Source organism: Cyrtonyx montezumae, unplaced genomic scaffold, assembly GCF_038088225.1.
Source record: "Cyrtonyx montezumae isolate F1298 unplaced genomic scaffold, pur_monq_1.0 scaffold_1, whole genome shotgun sequence".
Taxonomy (NCBI): domain Eukaryota; kingdom Metazoa; phylum Chordata; class Aves; order Galliformes; family Odontophoridae; genus Cyrtonyx; species Cyrtonyx montezumae.
In genome coordinates, this window is record NW_027071825.1 from 6,005,469 (window position 1) to 6,028,302 (window position 22,834).

General features: G+C 39.5%; 1 protein-coding gene across 1 annotated transcript in view; it reads left to right on the forward strand.

Annotated features, from left to right (window-relative positions):
- FAF1 (Fas associated factor 1) overlaps positions 1 to 15,539 on the forward strand; it is a 142,010-nt gene extending 126,471 nt beyond the window's left edge. The window contains exons 18-19 of the mRNA XM_065738862.1: positions 1,074 to 1,289; positions 13,039 to 15,539. Coding sequence (XP_065594934.1) covers positions 1,074 to 1,289; positions 13,039 to 13,122 — 300 coding nt within the window. The 3' untranslated portion in view covers positions 13,123 to 15,539. The remainder of the gene's footprint in view (positions 1 to 1,073; positions 1,290 to 13,038) is intronic.
- Positions 15,540 to 22,834: the final 7,295 nt, after the last annotated feature.

Consider the following 22,834-nt stretch of genomic DNA (forward strand, 5'->3'; position numbering starts at 1 on the left):
GAGAGGTGTATTTTGAAGGAGGAATTATTACGCTGCTTTTTGTATTTGTTGAGATCCTCATTAACTGCTGCATTAAGCAAGATGATAGCTAACAAGGCATCGGTATCTGTCCAAGAGGGCCAGCAACACTTAGTACCCCTGGAAACACAGCCCACCTGCTGCAGTAGTCTGCTACCAGGTATCCAGTGGTGTTTGATTGTCGGGATTTTGTTTTCTTATTTTAATTCTGATCGGAGTGTTAATGTAGGTCCTGGAGGCAGAGAACAAAGAATACAGACTTGATTCCTCCCCTTAAAATCTTAACATCAGCAATGTACACAGTGTCAGCAGGAAGATGTTTTTAGGTGCATATGTTCTGGTCGCTACAGTGCTGGCTGGTTACATGCATGTTCTTTCAGAAGATGTGCACATCTGCTCTTGGAATAATTTTCCTGCAAATAATAATAATTGCTGTCTTAAAATCTTAACTCCTATGTCTGTCTGCTCAGTTTTCCTCTTTGACTGTTCTGCCTTTTATATATACTACAGACATCTAATACATCGTCATGATGTTTTTGATTATGTCTAGCAGTGTTGTAGCTTTTTGATAGAAGATCTCCTACTTATATTTCTTTTTATTCTGAACTGCCACCAAGTGTCTTGTCTTTGTGGTCTGTGCTACAAATGGTCAATTACTCTGTTTATGAGGAAGGCAGTTTGATAACAAGTGCATTTAAGGAAACCCTTTTACTGCCTTTAATTTATACCCGTTAAGGAAGCAATTGGCCACTTGGCAATTACTCTTTCGAATTTTTCAAGGCTTTCTGCCAAATGATTAAATTACTTATCTCCTTCACGCCTTAACAGTAGACCTAATAAAATGTGTTGTAAAGAAGGATTTATTTTTATTAGTTGTCTGGTGGGCTGTTATTAGGGACTGAGTAGAAATGTTTTTGTCATTGAGATATAAAGCGGAACTGTGGCTCTGGAGCACTGTGGTACATCTTGAAATTCTGTAAGGCATAAACAAAAAAAGCTGTCTATCCTTTTCCTTTGTTGTTAATATAGCAACCCAAATGGTTATTTTTCCTCAGGCTATCAGGCTTTCTCTTGAGCAGTCTTTGCCTCCAGAACCAAAAGAGGAAAGCACGGAGTCAGTCAGCAAATTGCGTATTCGGACACCCAGCGGAGAATTCTTTGAGCGGCGTTTCCTGGCCAGCAGCAAGCTGCAGGTCGTCTTTGATTTTGTGGCTTCCAAGGGATATCCCTGGGAGGAATACAAGCTTCTGGGCACCTTTCCGAGGAGAGATGTGAGTAAATATACCTTCCAGGAATAATACTACTGCTTCAGAGTTGTACATGTTTAGATGACCTGTGTGTTATAGAAGATAAAAGATACGCATGTGTAAGTTAGAGTGCTGCCAAGCTCTGTGACTGTGAGCAAGCCAGATGCTGTCATGTTACATACAAAATTGCATTGCAAAATCTGTTTCCAGTTAAAAAACGTTCAGTTTGTGAAACAAACAAGTTGTGGCTCACATTTAGTGAAAACTGCCTGTGAACTCTGACTGTGAGCCAGCATCTCCCGCTTCCTGTTTCAAAGAAAACAGCATCAGTGTTGGTGTGCTACTTAAGTCTGTTACAGGCTGTTCTTTCTGGTCATTTTATTTTTTTGATGCAATTCTACATCATGAGCAGGAGGAAGGCTCAGTGGCAGATAAGAAGTGGCTTTGAGCTAATTGGTGATGAATTATTCATCCCCCTGTTACATCATACTACTGAGTAATCATTTATGCTTCCTGCCTCCACATTCTGATGGTGTACTTGCTTGGGACTGATTTTCAGTGTCAACACTGCATACTGCTTACAAAAGCAAATTCAGTTCTGTTGGTTTATCAGTGGATATTTATGTGCTGGTTACTCCATTTCCCTCAAGAAATGCCTATGTGTTGATTACTCAACTGCAATTTAACTTTCACTTTTTATCTGGTCATTCGTTACCTTACAGCAAAGGTATAAGTCAGTGGTGCAAACTGTGCAGTGATAACAGGAGGTGCTGCATAAAAGGTGAAGCTAACGGGTGGTGCAGAGCTGACTGCAAACTGAGCCAAGCAGTGATGGGTGAAATACAGCAGATTCTGGCCATGCCACCTCCAGGATTGCGAATGAGTTGGGGCAGCTGTGGGCTGGGGGAATCTCCAGGTGACTGCTTAAGCCATTTTTCATCAAAGGAACTCAATATCGGAGTTGCTTTTCCATTTTCTTTCTCATCACTGCCTGTGGAGGAAGTTCACTAGGTAGGAATAGGACTCTGGCTGGCATGGTGACAGTACTATATTGTAACACCAACCTATTGTTTTGCCATCCTATTTGTAAGTTGTTTCAAGTAATACAAGTACTCCTAAAGGAGAAGAAAATAATGTCATTAATAGGCTAAGACCTTGAGAGTGGATGTGATTTCTGAAGATTTTTGGCATAGCTCTGTAAACAAGATTGTAGTATTGCAGCTTTTCTTCCACCACATCTCATATTGGGAATCTTAGTCAGTCAGACTGAGAAGAAGCACTTAGGGAATGCCATTAAGCACTAATTAACTTTTCTCCTTAAGCATGTGGTTTCATTTCCAGTGGAACCAAAGACTAGAAGTCAGCTGTGTTTCCAGTGTTGTAGATCATTCAGGTTACTCAACAGAAGCAAAAGAAACTTTTACAGTCCAAACCATGTTCTTGTGTATTTAAAATGTTCTGCAAGTTGTAGCTCTCTGCTTGTAATACATTTGTCTCTGTACAAATTTATTATTACAAAAACCTATAAATACATTGCTCTTTTTTATTTATTTATTTTCCAGGTTTAAAACCTCGCTGTCTAGAATGGCTTTATCTGTATATAATCACATCCCTGTCACTGTTAATTGATTGGATGGCTCAAATGAGAATGATCAAAAAAAGAACGGAAAATAGGCCACTAATTTCAAATGGGATGGTACTTTCAGTACATTTGTGAAACTACAAGGGAGAAAACACTGATGCAGAAAAAGAGAATTTTATGGCAGGCTACAGAGCTGTTGGTCTGTTGCAAGACCCTGTCATCTTTTTGCTATGATTCCATCTTAATAGTGCCATGTCTGAGGAGTCACATAAATGATTCATGCTGATTTGACTCAGTGGCAGTGTATGAATCTGGTTGCCATTATGACCACCAGAACTAACAGGCAGAAAGTAATCCCCAGGGGGTTTCTAACTATAAATGACATCTGCCATGTTCCACAGACTTGGAAAGCTGGAATTGTTTTAGTCCACGAAGAGAAGAGCTTTGTTTGTTTATAAAAAAAAAGAAAGAAAAAAGAAAAGACGAATGCACTGAAAGCATGCTAACTGCATTGGTTACCTCAGGCTTTGTGACATACAGCCTCTTAAAAGTGCTGTGTAAGTTGATAAGATCCTTCTGCTGTGTGTGTCACAGACATCCATTGAAGTCTGTGGAAAAAAATAAAGAGTACTCGCAGTACTTGTGCTCAAGAAAAGAAAGATAATATTTACATTGTCTCTCTGTATTTAAACTTCAACATTTTTGGAAGAAAAAAAAATCTTTTTGAAGTTATCAGAATTACTTTGTGGAGCTTTCTCTGCAGTTGGATGGAAACATTTATTTTCAAGTTAGTAATTTTTCTTCTATCTATATTACAGTAACATACACATTCCCAGAAGCATTTCACTTATCCAAACGAAGGGGTTATCTTCAATCAAATCAGCATTTTCTTGTGGGAAACTTGTCAGAAGAATTTTAACTGTTTTTCAAAATGTGCTTCTCAAAGCCTTCAGTCCTGATACAATGTTGTTGAAGTATTTTTACTTCTTTGGTAAATACAAATTCATTAGATCTTAGTTCTATGTTCCAGTTGCTTACACAGATATCCTTAGCTAACTTAAAGTTGGTATCATAACCCTACTGTAAATACAAACTTCTACACATGAGTAAATACACAGATTAACCTTTTCTAGACTCTACTTGTAGTTTTTAAAGCAGCAGTGACATTCCAAAGCATTTAAGCACATGCAGCAACTTGTTATTGAGTCTTTGTCACTGACTATATTGTTCTTTCCACTAGCACTGAAATTAGATATTAACCACCTCCTTTCTCAGTACCTTAACTAAAAGGTAGAACTGCATACCATACCATACCAACAAGGTATTCCACACTAGTGAGCTGTGCCAGCAGGTAATTGGTACCTCTACATTTAAAAATTGTTTGGCAAGAACATCTTTCTGAGTAAAAAGCAGTATTACAAGTTCTCTGCCTTATTCTTAAATGCACCTGCAAAGGCTTTGTGGAAGTAAATGAATATGCTATTTAAATTTATGTGCTGATTTTAGAATTATTGTTTTTTTCATTCCAGCAGTCACTCTAATCTTCAAAATGCATTCAACTATAACAAAAAAGAGCTTACACTGAGCACATTAGCATCCTCAGTCAACTTTCTTTTTCGATATTTCTATCAAGTCCCTTTCCCTCAAAAGCCTTTCCAGACGTTAATTTCATGAGTCATCTCAGCCTGCTTTCTGCAGGATCTGTCTTCTCCCAGCACTCTGTAGACCTTCTGAATGACTGATTCCTTGCTTCCTTCACTGGAGATCTGCAGAAGTCTTCCTGGAAGCCTTTAATGTCTTGTGGACTGGGCATCTTGATCGTGCTGTATTAAAAAAGGCTGAAATGTACCGTATCTAGATGAAGCTGTACTCAAAATGTGCAGAACAAATTCACCCAAAGTAGTGCTACAAGGATTAGCAGTATGTTTGTGGAAGTTTTGTGATTTGCATCAGAAGGTGAGATCCTGGCATGCTCTCTCAAGTCCCTCTCATTTGCAAATAAAGACTGAGCTTACTAATTTCATCTGAAAAATCGAAGCTACAGCCTACAAATGCTTGAAGTGGAGCATTAGTTATGTATTTGAGAGAACACGTTTTACAGACTGCATTAGAGACTTAAGCTTTTTATTTACTGTATCTGGAAGCCCTGGTAAGCCAAGATTCTACAGTATTTCACGTTTTGTTTTTCTGAGACAGGGCTTAGGATCAGGTGCCAGTTAAGTCACTTAAGGTTATTTAAATGCATTTAAAATGTTGCTTAATAATTCAGAACCAGTTTGCTCTGTTTAGAGTATTAAGATTTTTTAAATCCTTTTAATTAAGCAATTTCAACAGCAGTTTGAATAAACAGAAACAAAAATCTGTGTCCCTTGAAAGCGTGGAAAATGAATTTCACTCAAATCACATGTTAATTTAAATTAGGTACAATCAGAGTTTCAGTAAACTCAGTGCCAAACCATTCTTAATGATGTATAGAGAGTAAGATAAAACCAAATACAACTGTTCATTTCAGTGTTCTGGTGGGAGTAATCCTCTTTGATTCCCATGGTGAAAATAACACGACAGGATAGTAAGTTAAGCTTCAGTGCTCAGCAGTCGTCCGAACAGGTGACCATCCTCTGATGTTCTCAGGAGGGTAAAGTTATGATCCCTGTACGACTGTGCTAGGTGGTTTAGCAATTTTGTGTGTTTCACTGTGTTCTAGAAACCATTCTCTGTATGAATTGTTCTGCACTGCACACAGTGCAAACTAATTCCTTCTAATAATCTGCTTTTAAACTCATTAGATTGGTGTTTAAACTCATTAAATAGTTCATGAGAAAGATGTATGTCCAGGCCCACTTCTCAATTTTAACATCATCTTGATAGAAAGAATGAAGAAATATTTATGTGGAGAAAGGACTCACACAGTATTGTGGTTATACCTAATAACAGTTCTAGTATTTAGTCATTCACATAAGCTGGGAAAGAAATCTAAACGAGGAGGAATTTGGTGGAATAAAATGTAACATTATTCGTGTAATTTCAGCAGTAATATTAATTATATTTCCTACCATATTAATTAAGGCCTATCTGTTTTCATTCACAGTAATCTAGAATTACTCAGGGCAGTTTATCTGATGTTGGCATATAGTTACCAACTGAGATCTAATCTGCAGGAGGCCACAGGCGCTTCCAAAGTTAGACATCCCTCCACCTAGCAGTTAAAACTGTCATTATGTCAATACTACCTGCCCTTGCCTTTTCTCTCTTTGAGGATATATTATTTTATTTATTCAAGCAATTATGTTTAGTTTAGTTTAGACACTGAGAATTTGTCTAAGTAAATTGCCCGTACCAGGCTTGCATACCCCCATGCCTCTTCTGAGGGCATGATTTCTGGTCTTTCTTCCTGTTGACTGTTAGCAGTGAAATGGTTGGACTGATCACTTTTGAATTTGGGAGGACGGAAGCATGTAGACTTGCAACCAGAATCTCATGAACCAGCATGTGCTTGGGTTTTGTTCTTTGATAAGTTTGTTGCTCACACAGAGTAGTGCCACGTTCTGTTGGTCAGCACCTACAAAGGGTGATTTGATATTTGATATTCTTGTCCTGCTGAAGTTGATGGCAGTGCTTGTAGTTCTTGAAAGTATGAGAGTAGATGCTCATTGAAATGCAATGTTCATTTTTGTGGGGAAAATATAGTTTTCATGTATGTAGTAAATACAATTTTCATGTATGTAGGAAACAAATCTCTTAAGTATTATAGAAAAACTTTCCATGTTTTCTTCCAAGAATGAAAGACTTGATCAGCTTCTTTAGATGTAGTGTTTGCATAACTGTGATAAAATCACTTCCTAGGTGACTTCACAGAACAGAGATGTAGATGTAAGTTTACTCTAAAAATAATTGTATTCTGTAAATGAATATAGTTAATATAGTTTCTGATCTCATATGACAACTCTCCCTGAATATGGGGAATGTGTAACTAATTTCAGTGAATAGGAGTGCATTTCAGATTAGCTGTTCTGCCTGAGACTCACTAAAGTAAGCATTCACCAGAGAAATGAATGCTCAGTGCTGTGTGTGTGAGCTCTTAGTTGAGTCATCCTCATTAGTTAACCCAGTGACTAATACCAACCACGTGATTAATATATTCCATCCAAGCACATCCCTCTGACCAGGAGCGTTCTTTTATTCAGCACTGCACCATTTTACAAAACATTTACTTCAGGGGAGATGTGTTATTGTTAACAGGAAGGTGCCTTAGTTAAGCTCCAGAACTTTGCTGTTGGATATGGCACTGCGCAGCATAAACTAGTCTGAAGACATTTTTAACTTTTTCTCTGCAGAATTTACACTTAATGTCAATTTAGTGGTTTTATTCTCATCTTAGGAAGAAAATGTAATGATAAAATACCAATAAAGAGCCTTTGTAGTACTGATACTAAGAACGCTGTGTCTGCTTACCAGAAATTTAATGATCTCCTGCTGTTTTGGTAATTGCATAAGTAATACATCAGACTAAATCACCAGAGCAGTCTTAGGCGCGCTTTCCATTCTATTTACCTATCTACCAATCACAATGTTATACTGTAGATATCATTGTGCTATCTGAACATCTTAATCCTTTGAACTTGATAAAAAATCCTTTTGGATTGTTTTTCCATGCAGTTATAATTAAATGTGTATGAATCCAGTCATGGATCGCTCTCACATGAGTGACTGCGTTCCCATCCGTTCCCCTTTGGGACCTACGAATGCAAAGCAAAGTTCCTGCAGTGCATTTCAGGCACTAAATGCATTTATATATTTGCAGACTTTGAGAAGATGCAGCTTTCTTTCAGCACATCACCAATATCTGCTGTGACAGCTACAGAATTTCTGGGGCTAGGATCTCTCATCTCTGTAGCTAGCACATTTTTAAAATAATTAAATACATAAGTAATGGTTAGTTTGGTATAAGCATGCTGGCAGCAATGCCCACGAGCAACAGACTGCTTTGCTCCCTGGCACAGCAGAAAGTATGCTCTGATCTGTAAATGCCACTATTTAAATCTTTTCTACACTCAGCAAGAAAACTGAAAGTAAATATTGTGAAGGTGATGGAGCTTTATCTTTGTCAGGAAAAGAGGTGTTCCAGGCTATTCCATCAACTTCTGTTTTTTTTTCTGAGAAATCACACAGGGAATTATTGAATAGATCATTGATTTCAAACCAAACAGAAGGAAGGGATGAAAACATAAAATCTGAGGAGAGCTTCCAGCATCTTGCTCTGGCCTAAAAACTGGAGTTCTGCGATTTGCTGACAGTGGGAGAGCTGCACTGCTGACTGTGTGCAGATAGCTCGTCTGGCTCACACACCCACGCTATGCTCGAGTTTTTGCTCTCCGTGTATAAAAGGCAACCTCTGTGATATTTTGGTACTGTCAACATCACCTTTTCTTCTATGGGTGTGTAAGAATGATTAGTGTTTATGTTCTTTTAAGCTTTGTTCCTACTAACATGACGTATGTTTCCCAATTAAAAAGATGTTCAGTAGGATCATGAATTCATGGTGTTGGACTTCTATAAAGCACCAACTAGTCCAGGCCTCACTACAGAAATACAGCGACGTCACGCGTGGGCTTGTTATTTACACTGCCCTATCATTATGCACAGTGTTTTTAAAACCAAGAAGACAGTTGCTATTTCTTCTTAATTTACTGTCTAAAAAGACAAGTAATGCAATTACGGTTTATATGCTTTCACTGATTATAATCTATGCAGCAAAGTGCCTTATACCGGTTACGATCAGCTGCTGACAGTTTACACGACATAGATGGCATCTCAGCCAGCTGTACAGCTTTTCTGAGGCTGGACAGCTTGCTCAAAGTACAGGACACAGCATCAGTATTCTGTTGTATCGGTATCTGTTGCTTTGCTCAGTAAATATACTTGTTAAATATGCTGAATCTAAAATAATGTTTTGAGAAAATCACTTGAGCAAAATAAGATGGAGTAGAATGTATCTACATTAAAGCTCTGTAGTTAGACTAGAAGTCTTTTACTAAGACATATTTTTCCCTTATTTGTGATGGCTTTCTTCAATTCAGATGTAAATTATCTTGAAGTTTATTCAACTAAACCAGATCTAATTGCATATATTTATGTGAAGTAACCCTACTTCTGTTTGTTGCACAAGTTGGACTCATTATCTGCATCACCCGTGGATGTTCCAATATATGGAAAGAATTCACTGTATTTGTTTGTGTGTCATTCTGAAGATAGTTTTTTTTAAACAGACCTGGTCCTTTACCAGGTGTGCCTTTAAGTAATTTCTATTGCATTTATACTTTAGGAGGATTAGGAAACAGAGTAAAAGAACTCTTTGTGCATTAGATTCATTAAATGTATTCATGCGTGTGTAAATGGTATAGAGGCTGTGCTACTCAGGAATCAGATCCTTGTCCTAGGGTGGAGAGAAAGGTGAAGGGTGTGATATTTACTGCTTGTGTAAGTGTCATAATAATTGTGTATTTGATTCTTCATTTTTAAATGACCTTCCTGGGCATTAAGCCATTTATTTTGTCTTTATCTTTTCCCTGCAGAGTTGGGAAGGGTAAGGAACCACACCTTTGAAATTGTAAAAGTACAGCTGTGTAGGATGTGAGCGTGCAACAGAGTGGATAGGTCTGCAAAGGGAAAGACAGAAATAATACTAAAGTGATCCGAGAAGGAACAAAATGTTGTTTATGCCAGTGATATTTTTCACCATTGGGCCTTTAAAGAAAACCACACAAACAAGGTAGTTGTTCAAAATAAAGCCTAAGCAGCACTGCATTCTTACAAGAGAAGTACAGAAATCAGCACAGCTTTCCTGTGGTGGTTCTGCATAGTCAGGTGTCGGTCAAACTTCAGAGCGCTGCAGAAATACTTCACAAATTTGTGCTTAGTTGAAATAATTAACACTGAATTCATCTGAACAAATACCTGTTGCAAAAATACATTTCCTATGCACCAATCCAGCACGGGTTATATTAATTGGAATTAAAAGATTAAGTCTTAGCTCTAGTGCATCAAAACATAAGGCCCTGTAAATCTGTATCCATAGATGGAAGAAAAATGCTGTTTTACCAGTGTACTTTGAAACACTTCATGGCAAGATACAACACTGACTGAAATAAGGTCCTGTTACCACTCTTTGGGCACCTTGCTAGGAAACCTTCCCCTGAAGAGTGTCTGTTTGTGTAGAAAGTCACTTGCCTAAAGATGACAGCTCCTCAGATGCTGTTCGCTTTGGCTCTGAGACAATGGTAAATGCGTATACATGTCATTCTACAGAATCCTGTGTGCTCGAGTATTTAGCAATTTTGCAGTCACTAAATTACACTCTTAGCATCTCAACATCATGCCTTTCCTTTACCACCCTCCTCACTATGCAGATTTGGAACCCAGTCTTAGAGGTCTTTATTTTATGTTTCGTTGTAATATAATACTAAGAATTCACTTGAACAAAACCACAAAATATGTTGTTCAAAATACCTTTGCCTCAGTAAGTGCTCTCACCATGGGAGTTGTGTGCAGACTCTAAAAGAGCAGGTGATCGTTAGTAAGACAGATATTGCAGGACTCTAAAATACAGAGAAACATTAAGCTTTGGGTGTTTGATTAGCAAGTGCTGAATGCTTAACTCAGTTTGTTTTGCAATCTTAATCAGAAAGCGTGTAGTTGAGCATTATGGGTACCTATGTTATGAGTGAGTTCAAAAGGAGCACGTGAGATTAAGTATATAAATGCATGCTTAAATTATTTCCTGCGTAATTCCCAATAATATGCAATAAATCTTTAAGTAATGCAGGTATGGAGTTTTTGGACAATATAACGTAGATAATGTGCAGGGCTCTTTAGAACAGAACATGGTGCAGTGACACGAGAGCAACGTCTCAGCATTGAAATGGACTCCAGAATGTGTCCTAATGCTGATGAAGCGAAGTACATAAATTTAAATATGGACATATTTTAATACTTTGCATTGTGAAATAACCCACAGAAATTTACTTGATATAATTTATGAATATGCTGCCCTGCACACATCTTTGTGGGTTACAGCTCTTCTTCAATCTCTATTATACATAATTCTTTGGCTTTTAAGTCTATTAAAAAATACTTCCAAAACATCTTAGGTCTTATATTTCATATATTTACAAGAGAAACCATTTATTTTGGTAGGAGGTGGATTTGCTAATAAGGCTGCTATTCTTTGTAGTGAACATCATGTTTGTAAACCACAAATAACAAAGTAGAAGCTGCAGAAGGGTTATGGTGTGATAATTAAGTACAATGACGACCTATATGAACAGAAAATGCCAAGGAGCTAAAACAAAGCAACAACAGCTTTGTTTGTTGACAGATGCATGAGCCATATTGTTAGTTAATTGGGTAATGGTGTAAACATTTGCAAACTCTGCTGTCCCTCAGTGAATTAAGCAGCACACTGAAATTATGGTGAAAATCTGCGCAGTCCTTTTGCTGCGGGTACTCCTCAGTGCTTTTAAGTAACCTTCTGAGCTTAAGGACTTTGAGGAAAGAACACTGTGTTGTTAAAATCTGAAGTATTTGAAGTTTGCAAACCTTAGGGTTAGATTAGGATATGAACCTTGAATTACAATAATAATAATAAATAGAAATAAAAATAATAATAGTGAAAAATTATTTTTCATATGCTCACAGTCTGGAATGCTGTTTTCATTACCTACGTTTGCTTTTCATTGTTTTTTTTCATCAAACGTAGGGAAGATTTGTTTTTGTTCTCTCCTACTTTTTCGTGCAGAAAGGGGTTGCAGGCTTTTAAAGTAGAGAGACTTAATTAGATAATGGCCTCAACTGAAAGGAGAATTGCTTCTAACAGGTGCACAATAAATTATGTGCAGTGAATTGCAGAGACTCCTGTTTACCTCCCATTCTGCACTGCAGCGCAGTGGACTGCAGTAGAATACTAAAGCATCAAAAAATGCAACAAGATACTTAATTAGCATACTTCTGTAATCACAAACTTAAATGCACTACTTTGGCTCTTTTTTACATAACAGATTTGCTTTCTAGGATATTAACCTTTCAATAATTTAAGCAGCACCTCTGCAGGAATGCATAATTGGACTGTAGATAATAGGAGTCTAAAATCGACTCTGGTGTTCTTACAAATTATTTTTCTCTTCAGCCACTTAGCAACAGCTCACCACAGTACTGGAAGTGTAAGAAAATATGTCTCTGCTTTGGAAAATAAAATAAGATGATGCTTCTGTTATACACATCTATATGTATACGTATGTTTTAAATTCTGTTGCAGTCAGGAAGGTGAAACTAAGTTGATTTCAATGGACCTAGAAAGTGATGTGCTCATTAAAGAGCTAATACTTTTAACAAGTATAGTTACCGAATAAAACAATGGAAATACAAGTGTATTTTAAATTTGTCTATTTTAATTGGGAAGGGAAAAGGCACAGTGCTGTTTCTGCTAATTGGTAGCAGGATTGGTAAATGATGTATTTAAGAAGACTATTACTTTTATAATTTCTCATATTAACTCATAATATTTTGTTTGAGGTTGAATTTTTTTCAAAGAATAACTTTAGAAAATAGTTGCATGAAATGGTCACAGCTATAAACAAATCTAACTTCAGGAAAAATGTTCGTGAGTATGGATTTGCATTAATAGCCATAGCATAAGATTAATAATCTCCCAATGGAATTCTGCTGTGCCCACCTGCATTGTGCATATACCTCTGCACATGTGACAAGAAGTCAAGACTCCAGTAAGCGATCCTGTAACACGAATGTACACATGTAACTGTGTAGACGTAAATCATGTGCAGGCACATTATACTTGTACATATATATGCATAATGTATATATACTGCAGTAGTTGGGCTGAGATGCAGTTCTGCCAGATGGTGTGCTGATGTAGCATCTCGCTCCCAGTGAAAGGAGGAAGGTCCTGCTCTGCCCCTTCTGCTTATGGTGGTGTGTTTTACCCCTTGCCTTGCACTGGATTTGGTGTTCAGTGGACTTGTGTGTCAGTTCTACTCATTTCTCCACCACATTCTGGGAATTCATGCTGACAGCTTCCACTATCACTGACAGATTTCTCACAGCAAAAAATCTCGACTGCAAAGATAAGCCGTTCAAAATAGTTTACTTACGTTTATCTTTTCATTCTTGTCTTTCCAGGTGACCCAGCTGGATCCAAATAAATCATTACTGGAGGTAAAACTGTATCCTCAAGAAACCCTTTTCCTAGAGGCAAAAGAATAGATCAGACAAGATTGTAGGACTAATCATCTTTCAACAAGCCAGAGGCACAGCGTCGAGAGGAACACTTCCACCAACGCCATCTTGTACTATCGTCCAACCCGGTGTCACACCTTTGCCTCTTGGAAGTATCCTGAAAATCTGAAATAACATAGCTACTTAAAGTTCCACATACATGAGTATATGTTCCAACCTCATTTAAATGAGCAGAGGATAACATTCTGCTTTGAACACTGAACATTATGACTATGTTGCTCACTTATCATCCAGCTTTTGTTATAATTAATGCACTGTTAAAATGTGAGTGATTGTTAAGTAGAATTTTTACTCCTCAAATTCCCCTTTTTCACCAAGAAATCTTGGACATTTCTGCCTGTACTTTTGACACTAGAATGCTGTATATTTGATATCTCGCTGAGCCAGTGCTCTCATATATATGCATTTTATTTCTGTGTTTGAATTTCTACTTTGTCACCTAATTTAAAAAGGCAGAAAAAAAATAACAGGACATTCTCAGCCATGGAAATTTAACAGTATTATGGTAGAAAGCATATAATTTTTTGTTAGTACTTTCTGACTTCTTTGATAAGGTGTAAGGTTTTGTTTGAAGAATATAGTTTGACATATATGCGAGGTATTTATTTACTGGTTCTGCTTTGGGTCTCAGTTCTGATGCGTTTAGGAAGTATTTTCCATTACATTGCAGTGTGTGAAACTGCTTATTGCATGATGTGAATATTTAAATAACATTAGAAATGGCCAGGACCAGAGAACTGGTATCTTGCCAACACTTCAGGAATCAGCTGATATTGAATATCAGCTGTTAAAAACCTTTCAAATACCAGATACGAAAGTTCTTTATTTCTCATTGTGAGAGAAATGGCAGTTCCCATTTTAGCGGTTTTCCTTCATTCTGGCGCTTGTCTGTGTACTATTACTCTGCTGTTCTAAAGCACCTTGTTTGTCTCATCAAACAGTGAGCATCTTAAGAGAGGGTGTAATGAGAAATCTGCCTTACTATTGCACACTTTGGCCATTTTAACAACAGATTAGCAATCCCATCTCAAATTACAGAAATCCTAGTTCTGCTGTCTGAAACGTATGCACCAGCTACCTGCTGTCTGATGCGGAAAAATCTGGTACTCTAAATATCTCAACCGTGGAACAAGCATACTGAGTCTAAGATCAGAAAGTACTCTTGATGCCAAACGTGCATCGAAACAGGTCGGTTTGGGGGTTTTTGTTTGTTTTAATTTTGCTTTGTTTTTCAATCTGGACTTACAGGATAGTGCACCATAGCACTGCAGAATCGTCATTACTAATCGAACTTGTTTGGTAGTGCCTGGCACATTGTTCTCCACGTGTTTATATGTAATTCACAGTGCTTATCGTAGCAAAATGAGTTCTGTTTCTGAAATTTCATACTGAGCAAAAACCAAGTGCATACGTCTTTTAGTCTTTAGTCTTTTCTTTGGAAGGATGGTGATATCCAACTATATGTATGCCTATTATTAGGGTGTTAGTGAAGCGGATATATCGTTACCTTTACCAAAAATATAAATCTTGGAGCAGGGGAAAGCCTTATTCTACCTTTTGTAATTCTGTAATTAGTGAGTGCTACATCAGACACTTTTAGAAACGAATTATCTGTGGCGAACAAAAGGTTTGGAAGTGTAAGCAAATCTTAACCATTTGCAGTTCACAAATAAAGGAATTCGTAGCCAACAGAAGGACAAATGTATGTGTAATGGAAGCCTGAATGCAGATGCTTTGTTCTCAACTTCTGTTTTCTTGGTAGAAGTCCACCATGTTCATTAAATAAGACATAAGCATAGGTTGCAGATTGGGGTGACACTGTTTCTGCAAACAATCACAGTAACACATACAGGAGGATTTTAAAGTGATGCATATCGTCTTTTTTTTCAGATTAGCTCTTTTTTCTAAGCTGCTACTGAGGAAAAGAGTTGCTGAAATACTGCTGCAGAAGGAAAGCAACCTTTCAGCTAAATTGTGCATATTAACCTGTTCCGTTTCACTTTTGTTTGATCTCATCAGGCTGTTTTCTCTCGTTCAGCTTTATTTCTGTATTTTGACTATATATTCTTTTCTTTGATACTAGTTTCATAAAGTTATGAAATGTGACTTGAATATTTGTTGAACGTGTTGCAGTCAGTGCTCCCAGGGTTTGTTAGGCCTTTTTGTTCTAAGACAAGTTTTAGTTTTTTTTTCCCCTATTTTGCTCTTATTGAAAAATACACTGTCGTTGTGAGATCATCCTGGTGAGAATGAACTGGAAGTGTTGGAAGTGGTGGCGTTACTGCCCTCTGGTACATAGATCAGGAGCAGTACAGAAGGTGCATTCTGCCAAAACAAGTGTATCACTCAATTTAAATAAAGCATTTATGATTTTGGTCCTTAAATACTTTGGGCCTGATTTTGAAAAGCAGACGTCTAGTCACCTTTCCAGATTACATCCTCAATGCAAACCATTCTCTGCGTCGAAACATTTAATGTTCTCCTCTATCATTTTCTGCTCTCTTAAACCATGGTATTCACTTCATGTGCTCTGCTGACATGGTTAATCCTCCTGTCATTCTTCAGACTAATTTTCTAATGCAGTATTAACCTAAAACTGTAACACTATTACTGCAGAAGATATCCCTGATTCTACATTTTTTATCTCCAGGTTCCTCACATTAGTGGATTATCATTAATGTGATTAATGCATTAGTTTTAAGTCTTAAGGAATTACTGTCAATGAGTGGAATCCTGTATGATGTGTTGGCTTTCAGTATTGGCCTTCAGTGCGTGATGGTGAAGTTGGGGCTGTCTTTGGTTTTTGAAGAAACTTCCTGCCTGTACACATTGCTGTTCTGAATCTCCATTAGAGAACGTGCAGAGCACAAACAAGTGTTTGCTGTGTATTCTCTGCATACGCACTTTTCCGTTCAGTGAGAGTGCCTAGGGAGTTTCTAATGGAGCTATGCTGGGGGTTTGTTTATTCTTTTTAATGTAGCAGGAAAGGACTTTGGCTTTCATAAACTGTACGTACTCAGTGACATTAGAAATTTAAAATAAATTTTCAATTACAGTACTATTTCTACTAAAAAGCTATATGATTTCACTCTTCCGTATGTGGAGAAAAACAAAACCACCATGACCCAGATTCACCGAAGGACTGAAGCATTTCATCGCTGACCTTGTGGTCAGACTCCTTAAATGATCCAGGGGAAGATTCAGGTCCACAACAAACAAAAAATAAATAGGTCTCCAAAGAAATCAAACCAAAAACCCTACAAAATGCATGTGAAGAACCACTGCCAGGCAGAACCAGGAGGTGGTTACATGGGCTGACAGAAATGCTAGAGGTGGAGATGTCTGATGGACAGTGTTACTCAGTGGAGGTGAGGGTTCCTGCTCTGTTCTAGCCCAGGGTGCCTCGTATCACTTGGGGTCCACAGCACAGAGGCCTTCTTATCAAGATAAGCACAGAGTCCTTTGTTCCAACATCTGACAGCACAATACATCCTTATTTCAGTAGTGGTGGTCTTTCCCTGAGTCTCCCCTGAAGTTTTTAACTGAACGGTGCTTGACACTGAAGTTTTCCCAAATTGTGGCTGGCATGGGCCTGGGGAGAAACGAGCTCGTATCTTCAGCATTTCAGAAGGCTGCTGGAAGACCACTATAGCACAGGCTACTTTTAATGTGTGTACTCACTCCCTGCTGTCAAAGCTGTTTGACTGCCAAACAATCCAATTATTTAAGCTTGTTTAAAGGGGACATGCAAACAGGAGTACCATTTTTCAGGTGAGTGGCTGAGGTGCTTGCCTGGGATGAGCTCTGCAGGCCTTTTCCAAAGGCAGTCCACTGCTGAGCTGTGTGGATACCAGTACCAACAAGAAGCAGAAGATGAAGCACAGAGTGAAGATGAATGGGAGAGGAGGGCAGGACTGCTGCTGCTCCTGATAGCAGTGCTCATTTATGCTGGATTATGTTGTTTGTGGACATGATATTCTTGCAGCATCAGAGTTTGGGTCAACATAATTCATGACTTTGAAGACCTCTGTTATACCTTTGTAGTTCTCTTGCCTCTATATTTGAGGAGCTCTGGTTAATGGATCTGTTTCAAATGAAAGGTCAGGCTGGATGGGGCTCTGGACAGCCTGATTGAGCCGTAGATGTTCCTGTTCATTGCTGAGGAGTTGGACTAGGTGACCTTTAGAAGGTCCCTTCCAATTCAAATGACTCTATGATTCTGTATTTGTATGTGTTGTTGCCCTCCCTGTATCCTTTCGCTTCTAATCTCTTCTATGTTGAGAGATAAATTTCACGTCATCTTCCAGGAAAGGTAGGACTTGTATCAGGAGCTTACATGCTGTCCTGGTGACAACTTCTTACTCTCAATTCTTTCTCCAGTAATTCCTTTCTCAATTTGGCCCTGGTTACTACTCTACTCTCTCGCATGAATATCCACAACAAACAAACAAACAAACGAACAAACAAAAAACACTACAATGTCTTACTCAGATGGTAGAACCTGTTTTAGGAGAGACACCTGTATATAGAGTCAAGACTATTTAGACCATTTCCCAAATACACGAGCTTTACACAAGCATGTTACATGATTACTACGCGTCAAAGTATTTTTAGAATGCCTTGTCATTACTTTAAATTTAACTTTTGAATTTCAAGCAAATTAAGCAAATTGTATAAAGGTTTTGCTGGCTGAAGTTTTGTGAAAGCAGGCAGCCTAAATGTTGGGAAACAGGAAGCAACAGTGAGTGCCTCTAGTGAGGGCAAGGCTCACTGTATCTGACTCGAACCAGTCATCACAGACCTGAGAGAGCAGCCTGAGTGCCCTACCTGCAGAAAAAGTGTTTTGAAGGGATTTGATGTCTCATTAGATACTAGGGAATTTGTACCTTAGGGCTTTTCTCTGTGGATTCCTTTATGTGTAATAAAGACTGAAGTCATGCTGCAGACTTAATATGATTCAATTAAAATGTCACTCAACTGCCAGTTATAAAAGTAGGCCTCATTAGTATTTGTGCTACTGGTTAGCAAAATCAGTGTTTTGTACTTATTACCAATGAATTTTGTGTACTATTTTTCCAGCTCTGTGCTGTGACAGCCTTCCACAGTTTGCTGCTATTCATTTTTTGATTCAGCCATCTTGAGTGAGTCTGTATCACTCATTAATATCTTCACCTCACTGCTGATAGCTTTTCCCAGGTACTGTACAAGCATCTTGAATAACACAGGTCCCTACAAAGATCCTCAGGGCCATTGCTGGTAACCTTATTGCTGCTGATACTTGCTTACTGCTTCCAGCTATCAGTCTCTTACTTCTCTCAAGAAAAGATGTTTCCACTGCAGTAAACGTTACTGCAGAGGACTAGCTTAGATTTCCTGCAATTGCCCTACTTTCATTAAGTACTCCTTTTACACCCTGAAAATATGTGAGTCCAATTATCTTTCTGGCAGGCTTCCTGTTTCTGATATTTTTAATTATCTTTTACACCTTTGGCAGTTGTTCCTCAAGGTCTGTGGGTTGTTCAGTTCTGCTTTGGTGCCTTCCAGAAGTTAATGGTCATGTTGTTTTCTTTCTCCTTACGTGAGTCTGTCTTGCAGTTGCATCCTTCACCATGCTGGATTATGTGGCTCAAACACTGGGGGATGATGGTTGGGGAAGGGTGAGGTACTAGAAATGAATTTGAATTTTGAAATGAAATATATGTACTCTGAGGATCTAGGACAGTATCTTCAAATGTGTTTGATGGCAAGCTTGCTCCTTTAACTGTGACGATTTAATTTCCATTTAGTATCGTCCTCTTCACAGAGTTTTATTCAGTTGAAAAATTAATTCTGGTGATTTTTTTAAAGTAAAATACAGAATTTGCATATATTTTCACTTCCCATAAAAAATTGTATCATTTGAATTGCTTCTGTACTTTACTTAAGCTATTGTCACAGTCCACATTAGCATGACGTGCAAGTGTTTGTAACTGCACCCATTCATGACCTTGCCTTCCCAACGTTTCCCGAGACTGAAACTTGTTTGAAACTTTTAAGTTCTGTTTAAGCCATTTTACGTGCTTTAATATTATTCTAATGCACACATAGAAACATTTCTCATTTTGTCAGGTTCATTTGCCCTTTTTATACAGCCTGATTAATTAGAACTTTTGCTCATGTAAGGAAAAACGAGCGTTTCTGAGAGGGGGTGGCAACTGAGGAGAGATTTTTGGACTGCAATCATGAACTTGCATCTGCTGAGGAACTTAAATGATTTTGTGGCTCTATTTCCAAATACCCATGGAACGTTTGAGTTTGGCTTTTTTGTTTTGTTTTGTTTTTAATTTAAGTATAATCGGAAAGTTGCAGAGAGCACTTAGTTACTGAAAAATACTTTAGCATTTTTGTGGTTTAGATAAAGGTGAATACCGAGGCATTGTGTGGCTGTCAGTGTCCTGCAGCAGGAAAATGAAACGAACCACTGCTATCAGGATAGCAGTTCCTTGTAACATTTGTTCAATCCACTTTATTTTTTAGTTTAGTTTTACTACTGTTAGTTTATTGTTATTGACTAATCACATGTATAAATGTTTTACCCATGCGAATTGAAAGCACCCAAGTACTCTCAATGAAAAGCTGCAAAACTTTCCTCTCACAGAATGACCAGTTTCAAGTTAAATGTGCAGTTCACTCCTTCTACAAAATACTGTGGCAGGTGCAGAATTCCTTCATCACTACCAGATGCGTTCAAGGGTATTGTTTTCCTTCAGATAAAGTTTATTACCACATGTGCCTTCTTTTCGTGAGGTGATCGCTGTACAGGATATGTATTTCTCATCCATTGAAAAGGACCATATTCAGAAGAGTATACATTCCAACCACTTAACTTCTTCTCTTGAGAACTCCCAATTTTGTTGAAGAAACACCTTCCTGTTTTTATTAGTGTTAATCCGCCTCCCATCGCTATCTGCTTCTGCAATCAAACTGATCTCCTTTCTGTATGATTTTTAAAATGAATCTAAATCCAACACTGCTACTTTTTTATTGAAACAAAAATGCAATAATTGTTGAGCAAAAAGGAAATTAAGTTACCACTATTTAATTCCAATCTAGTGGCCATTTGGTGCCTGACTCACTGAGATCAAATTTATCAAACACTACAACGTTGTAGTAAAATAATTTCCCATCAGCAGAGCTTTCTCCTTAGGAGACCAATTAAACTATCTTTATGGCATCTACGCACTTCTGGGTTTGTGAAAGGGGCTGGGCACAGCAGGACAAGAATCAAGCTCACAAATGAAGAGCAGTCAATGCAGAGTAGTATGTAAGGAAATTACTGTAAAAAAGCTACAGCGTTGTTACAGAAATATTTAGTTTTGATATATTTAGTTTTGATCTTTCCCTTCAAAATTTCAGCTTCTGGTGGATTTCTTCTTTTGAGAACTGGTTAAAAACAATATAAAGGTGAACGTTATTTTTTGTTAATTGCTGACATGAGAATTTTATAGCAAGGAGAAAGTGAAACTAGTTGCCCTCAAAGTGCAATGTGGGTTTATGTACTTATTTTTAATCTTTCTGTTACCATAATCACAGCTATTTTTAATTGCAGGCAGTCCGCTTGTTTCAAATGGGTGGGAAAAAAGGATTTTCGGGTTATGCATGTATCACTAAGAAAAATGAATGAAGGTGGTAGGATTCATATTAGTTTAACGGAATAAGACTGAAGAGTTGATGCACTCTGTACAGTGTGGTGCTGTTACATCACTGCTTAAACACTGCAGAAGAAAAATGTTCCCTCTTCTCAACTGAAGGGGAAATAGGTGATTTTTTTGAGAATAAATGGTTATTAATAACGAAAAAAATATTATCTAGACCTGTAATTACATGAGAAAATCGCATTTCCACGTGGACCTAACTGTGAATTCCCAACACGAGCTATAGATTGCAGTGTGTTATCGGTGGGCAACGAGGTCTGTGCTGCAGCACCGCTCACCACAGAGGGGCACAGAACGCTCAGCGCTGCCCACCTTCCGCCGGGGGATTTCTCTGCACTTTGTCCTGCCTGGGCTTACGGACGTCCCCGCAGGATCATCGTCACCTTTCCTCACCCAAAGGAAAAGGAAAAAAGCCAAAACAGAACTCGATTCGAGGTCGCTTGCTTTGGTTTGGCTCGGTTTTGCTTTGTGTGGTGATGTTGTACAAATTCAGCCCGCCTGAGCAACCCTCGGGCACAGCAGCTGCAGACCGGGACCGCATTCCTCCGCGTCTTAATGGCAACCGGCCCCATCGTTCCATCCGCGTCCCCACAGCCTCACGGCCGCTTTAAAACCCACTCGGGACGCACTTTCCCTCCCCGTTTTCGGGGCCCCGCACAGCGGAGCCCTCACGGAGCGCCGGGCGGGAAATTGCCTTCTCGCGAGAAGGAGCGGCGGGAAAACGTCTTCTCGCGAGAGGGAGCGGCCACGGAGCTGCGGGCACGTGGTAGGATGTGGGGGCAGCGGCGGCGAGGCCTCGGCCGCCACGTGGGGAGGCGGGGGGGGATTGCGGGGCTCCCGGGGCTACGAGAGCGGTGGAGTGCGGAGGGAGGATCGTCCGGCAAAGCCGAGCGGCACCGTGACGATCCTGAATGGAAAGCCGAGGCTTCGCGCGCCGCGGAACGGCCTCGCCATTCCGTGCCCGGCGGCGGCAGCGAGCGGGGCCCTTCGCTACACCGCTTCGCTCCGCTCCCTCCGTTTTCCCGCACCCTTCGCAGCGAGACACGCTCGGAATCAGAGCGGTTGTGACATTTCGGTGGCAGCTCATTGTGCGGAGCACTTAAAGTTTAAAAAACAAGCGCCATAGAGGCGGAGGGGCTTAAAGCTGCCCCCTTTGTGGGGCGAGACATAGAGTTTTGATTCTGGACAATGGTGTTTCTCAAATTTCTTCCAAAAACCTGCACCCCATCTGTGATCTCAATGAAATCGCTTTTCTCTTTCCCTTCAATTCATTTGGCAAAGGCGAAGCAGATGCACGGGACGGGCTCTGAATTTTAATCATTCGGTTTTACCTGAAACAAAACGGCAAATCCTTTTTACCATGCGTTTGAAGTTAGGGGGACGGGCAGGGGGAAAGTAAAATATAATTAAGGAGCGCTCGGATCGTTAGGGAGCTGACGAGAGCCTCGTTAACGAAGCTCGCCGAGTGCCCTGTGGCGAAGCCGCTCCCCGTTCCCCGTTACCTGCCCGTGGCACCGCGGCACACGCGCGTGTCCCAGCACAGCCCCCCCTCCCCCCCTCCACCCCGCAGCGTCTGCGGGCGCTTTTAGGCGGAGAGAAGGTGCGAAGGGAAAATCGTCTGTCGCTTTAATCCGTGCCCGAGGGGCTCCGCTCGCTCCGTGCCGCTCCTTCCTCTCCCTCGGGTCCTCTCCCTCGGGAAACTGCGGCACGGGGCAGCCCCAAGGGGACCCAACCCTGGGTTTTAGGTTTTAGCTCCGGCGCAGGGGGTGGAGAGGTGGGATGGGGGGGGATGGTGGGGGGTGACGACGATATCGCTGCGTGCGCTGTTCTTCTTTCCGTATGTGTGCGTGTGGATGGGCACAGCGCTGAGAGAAAAGAAATTTTAGAGTAACAACTAAAGGCTTTCTTGTGCAGTTATTTTAAGGGCTTTGTTCAGTGCCTGAAGGGGGATGCGCCCATTTGTTCGGGAGGGGATTCATCACATG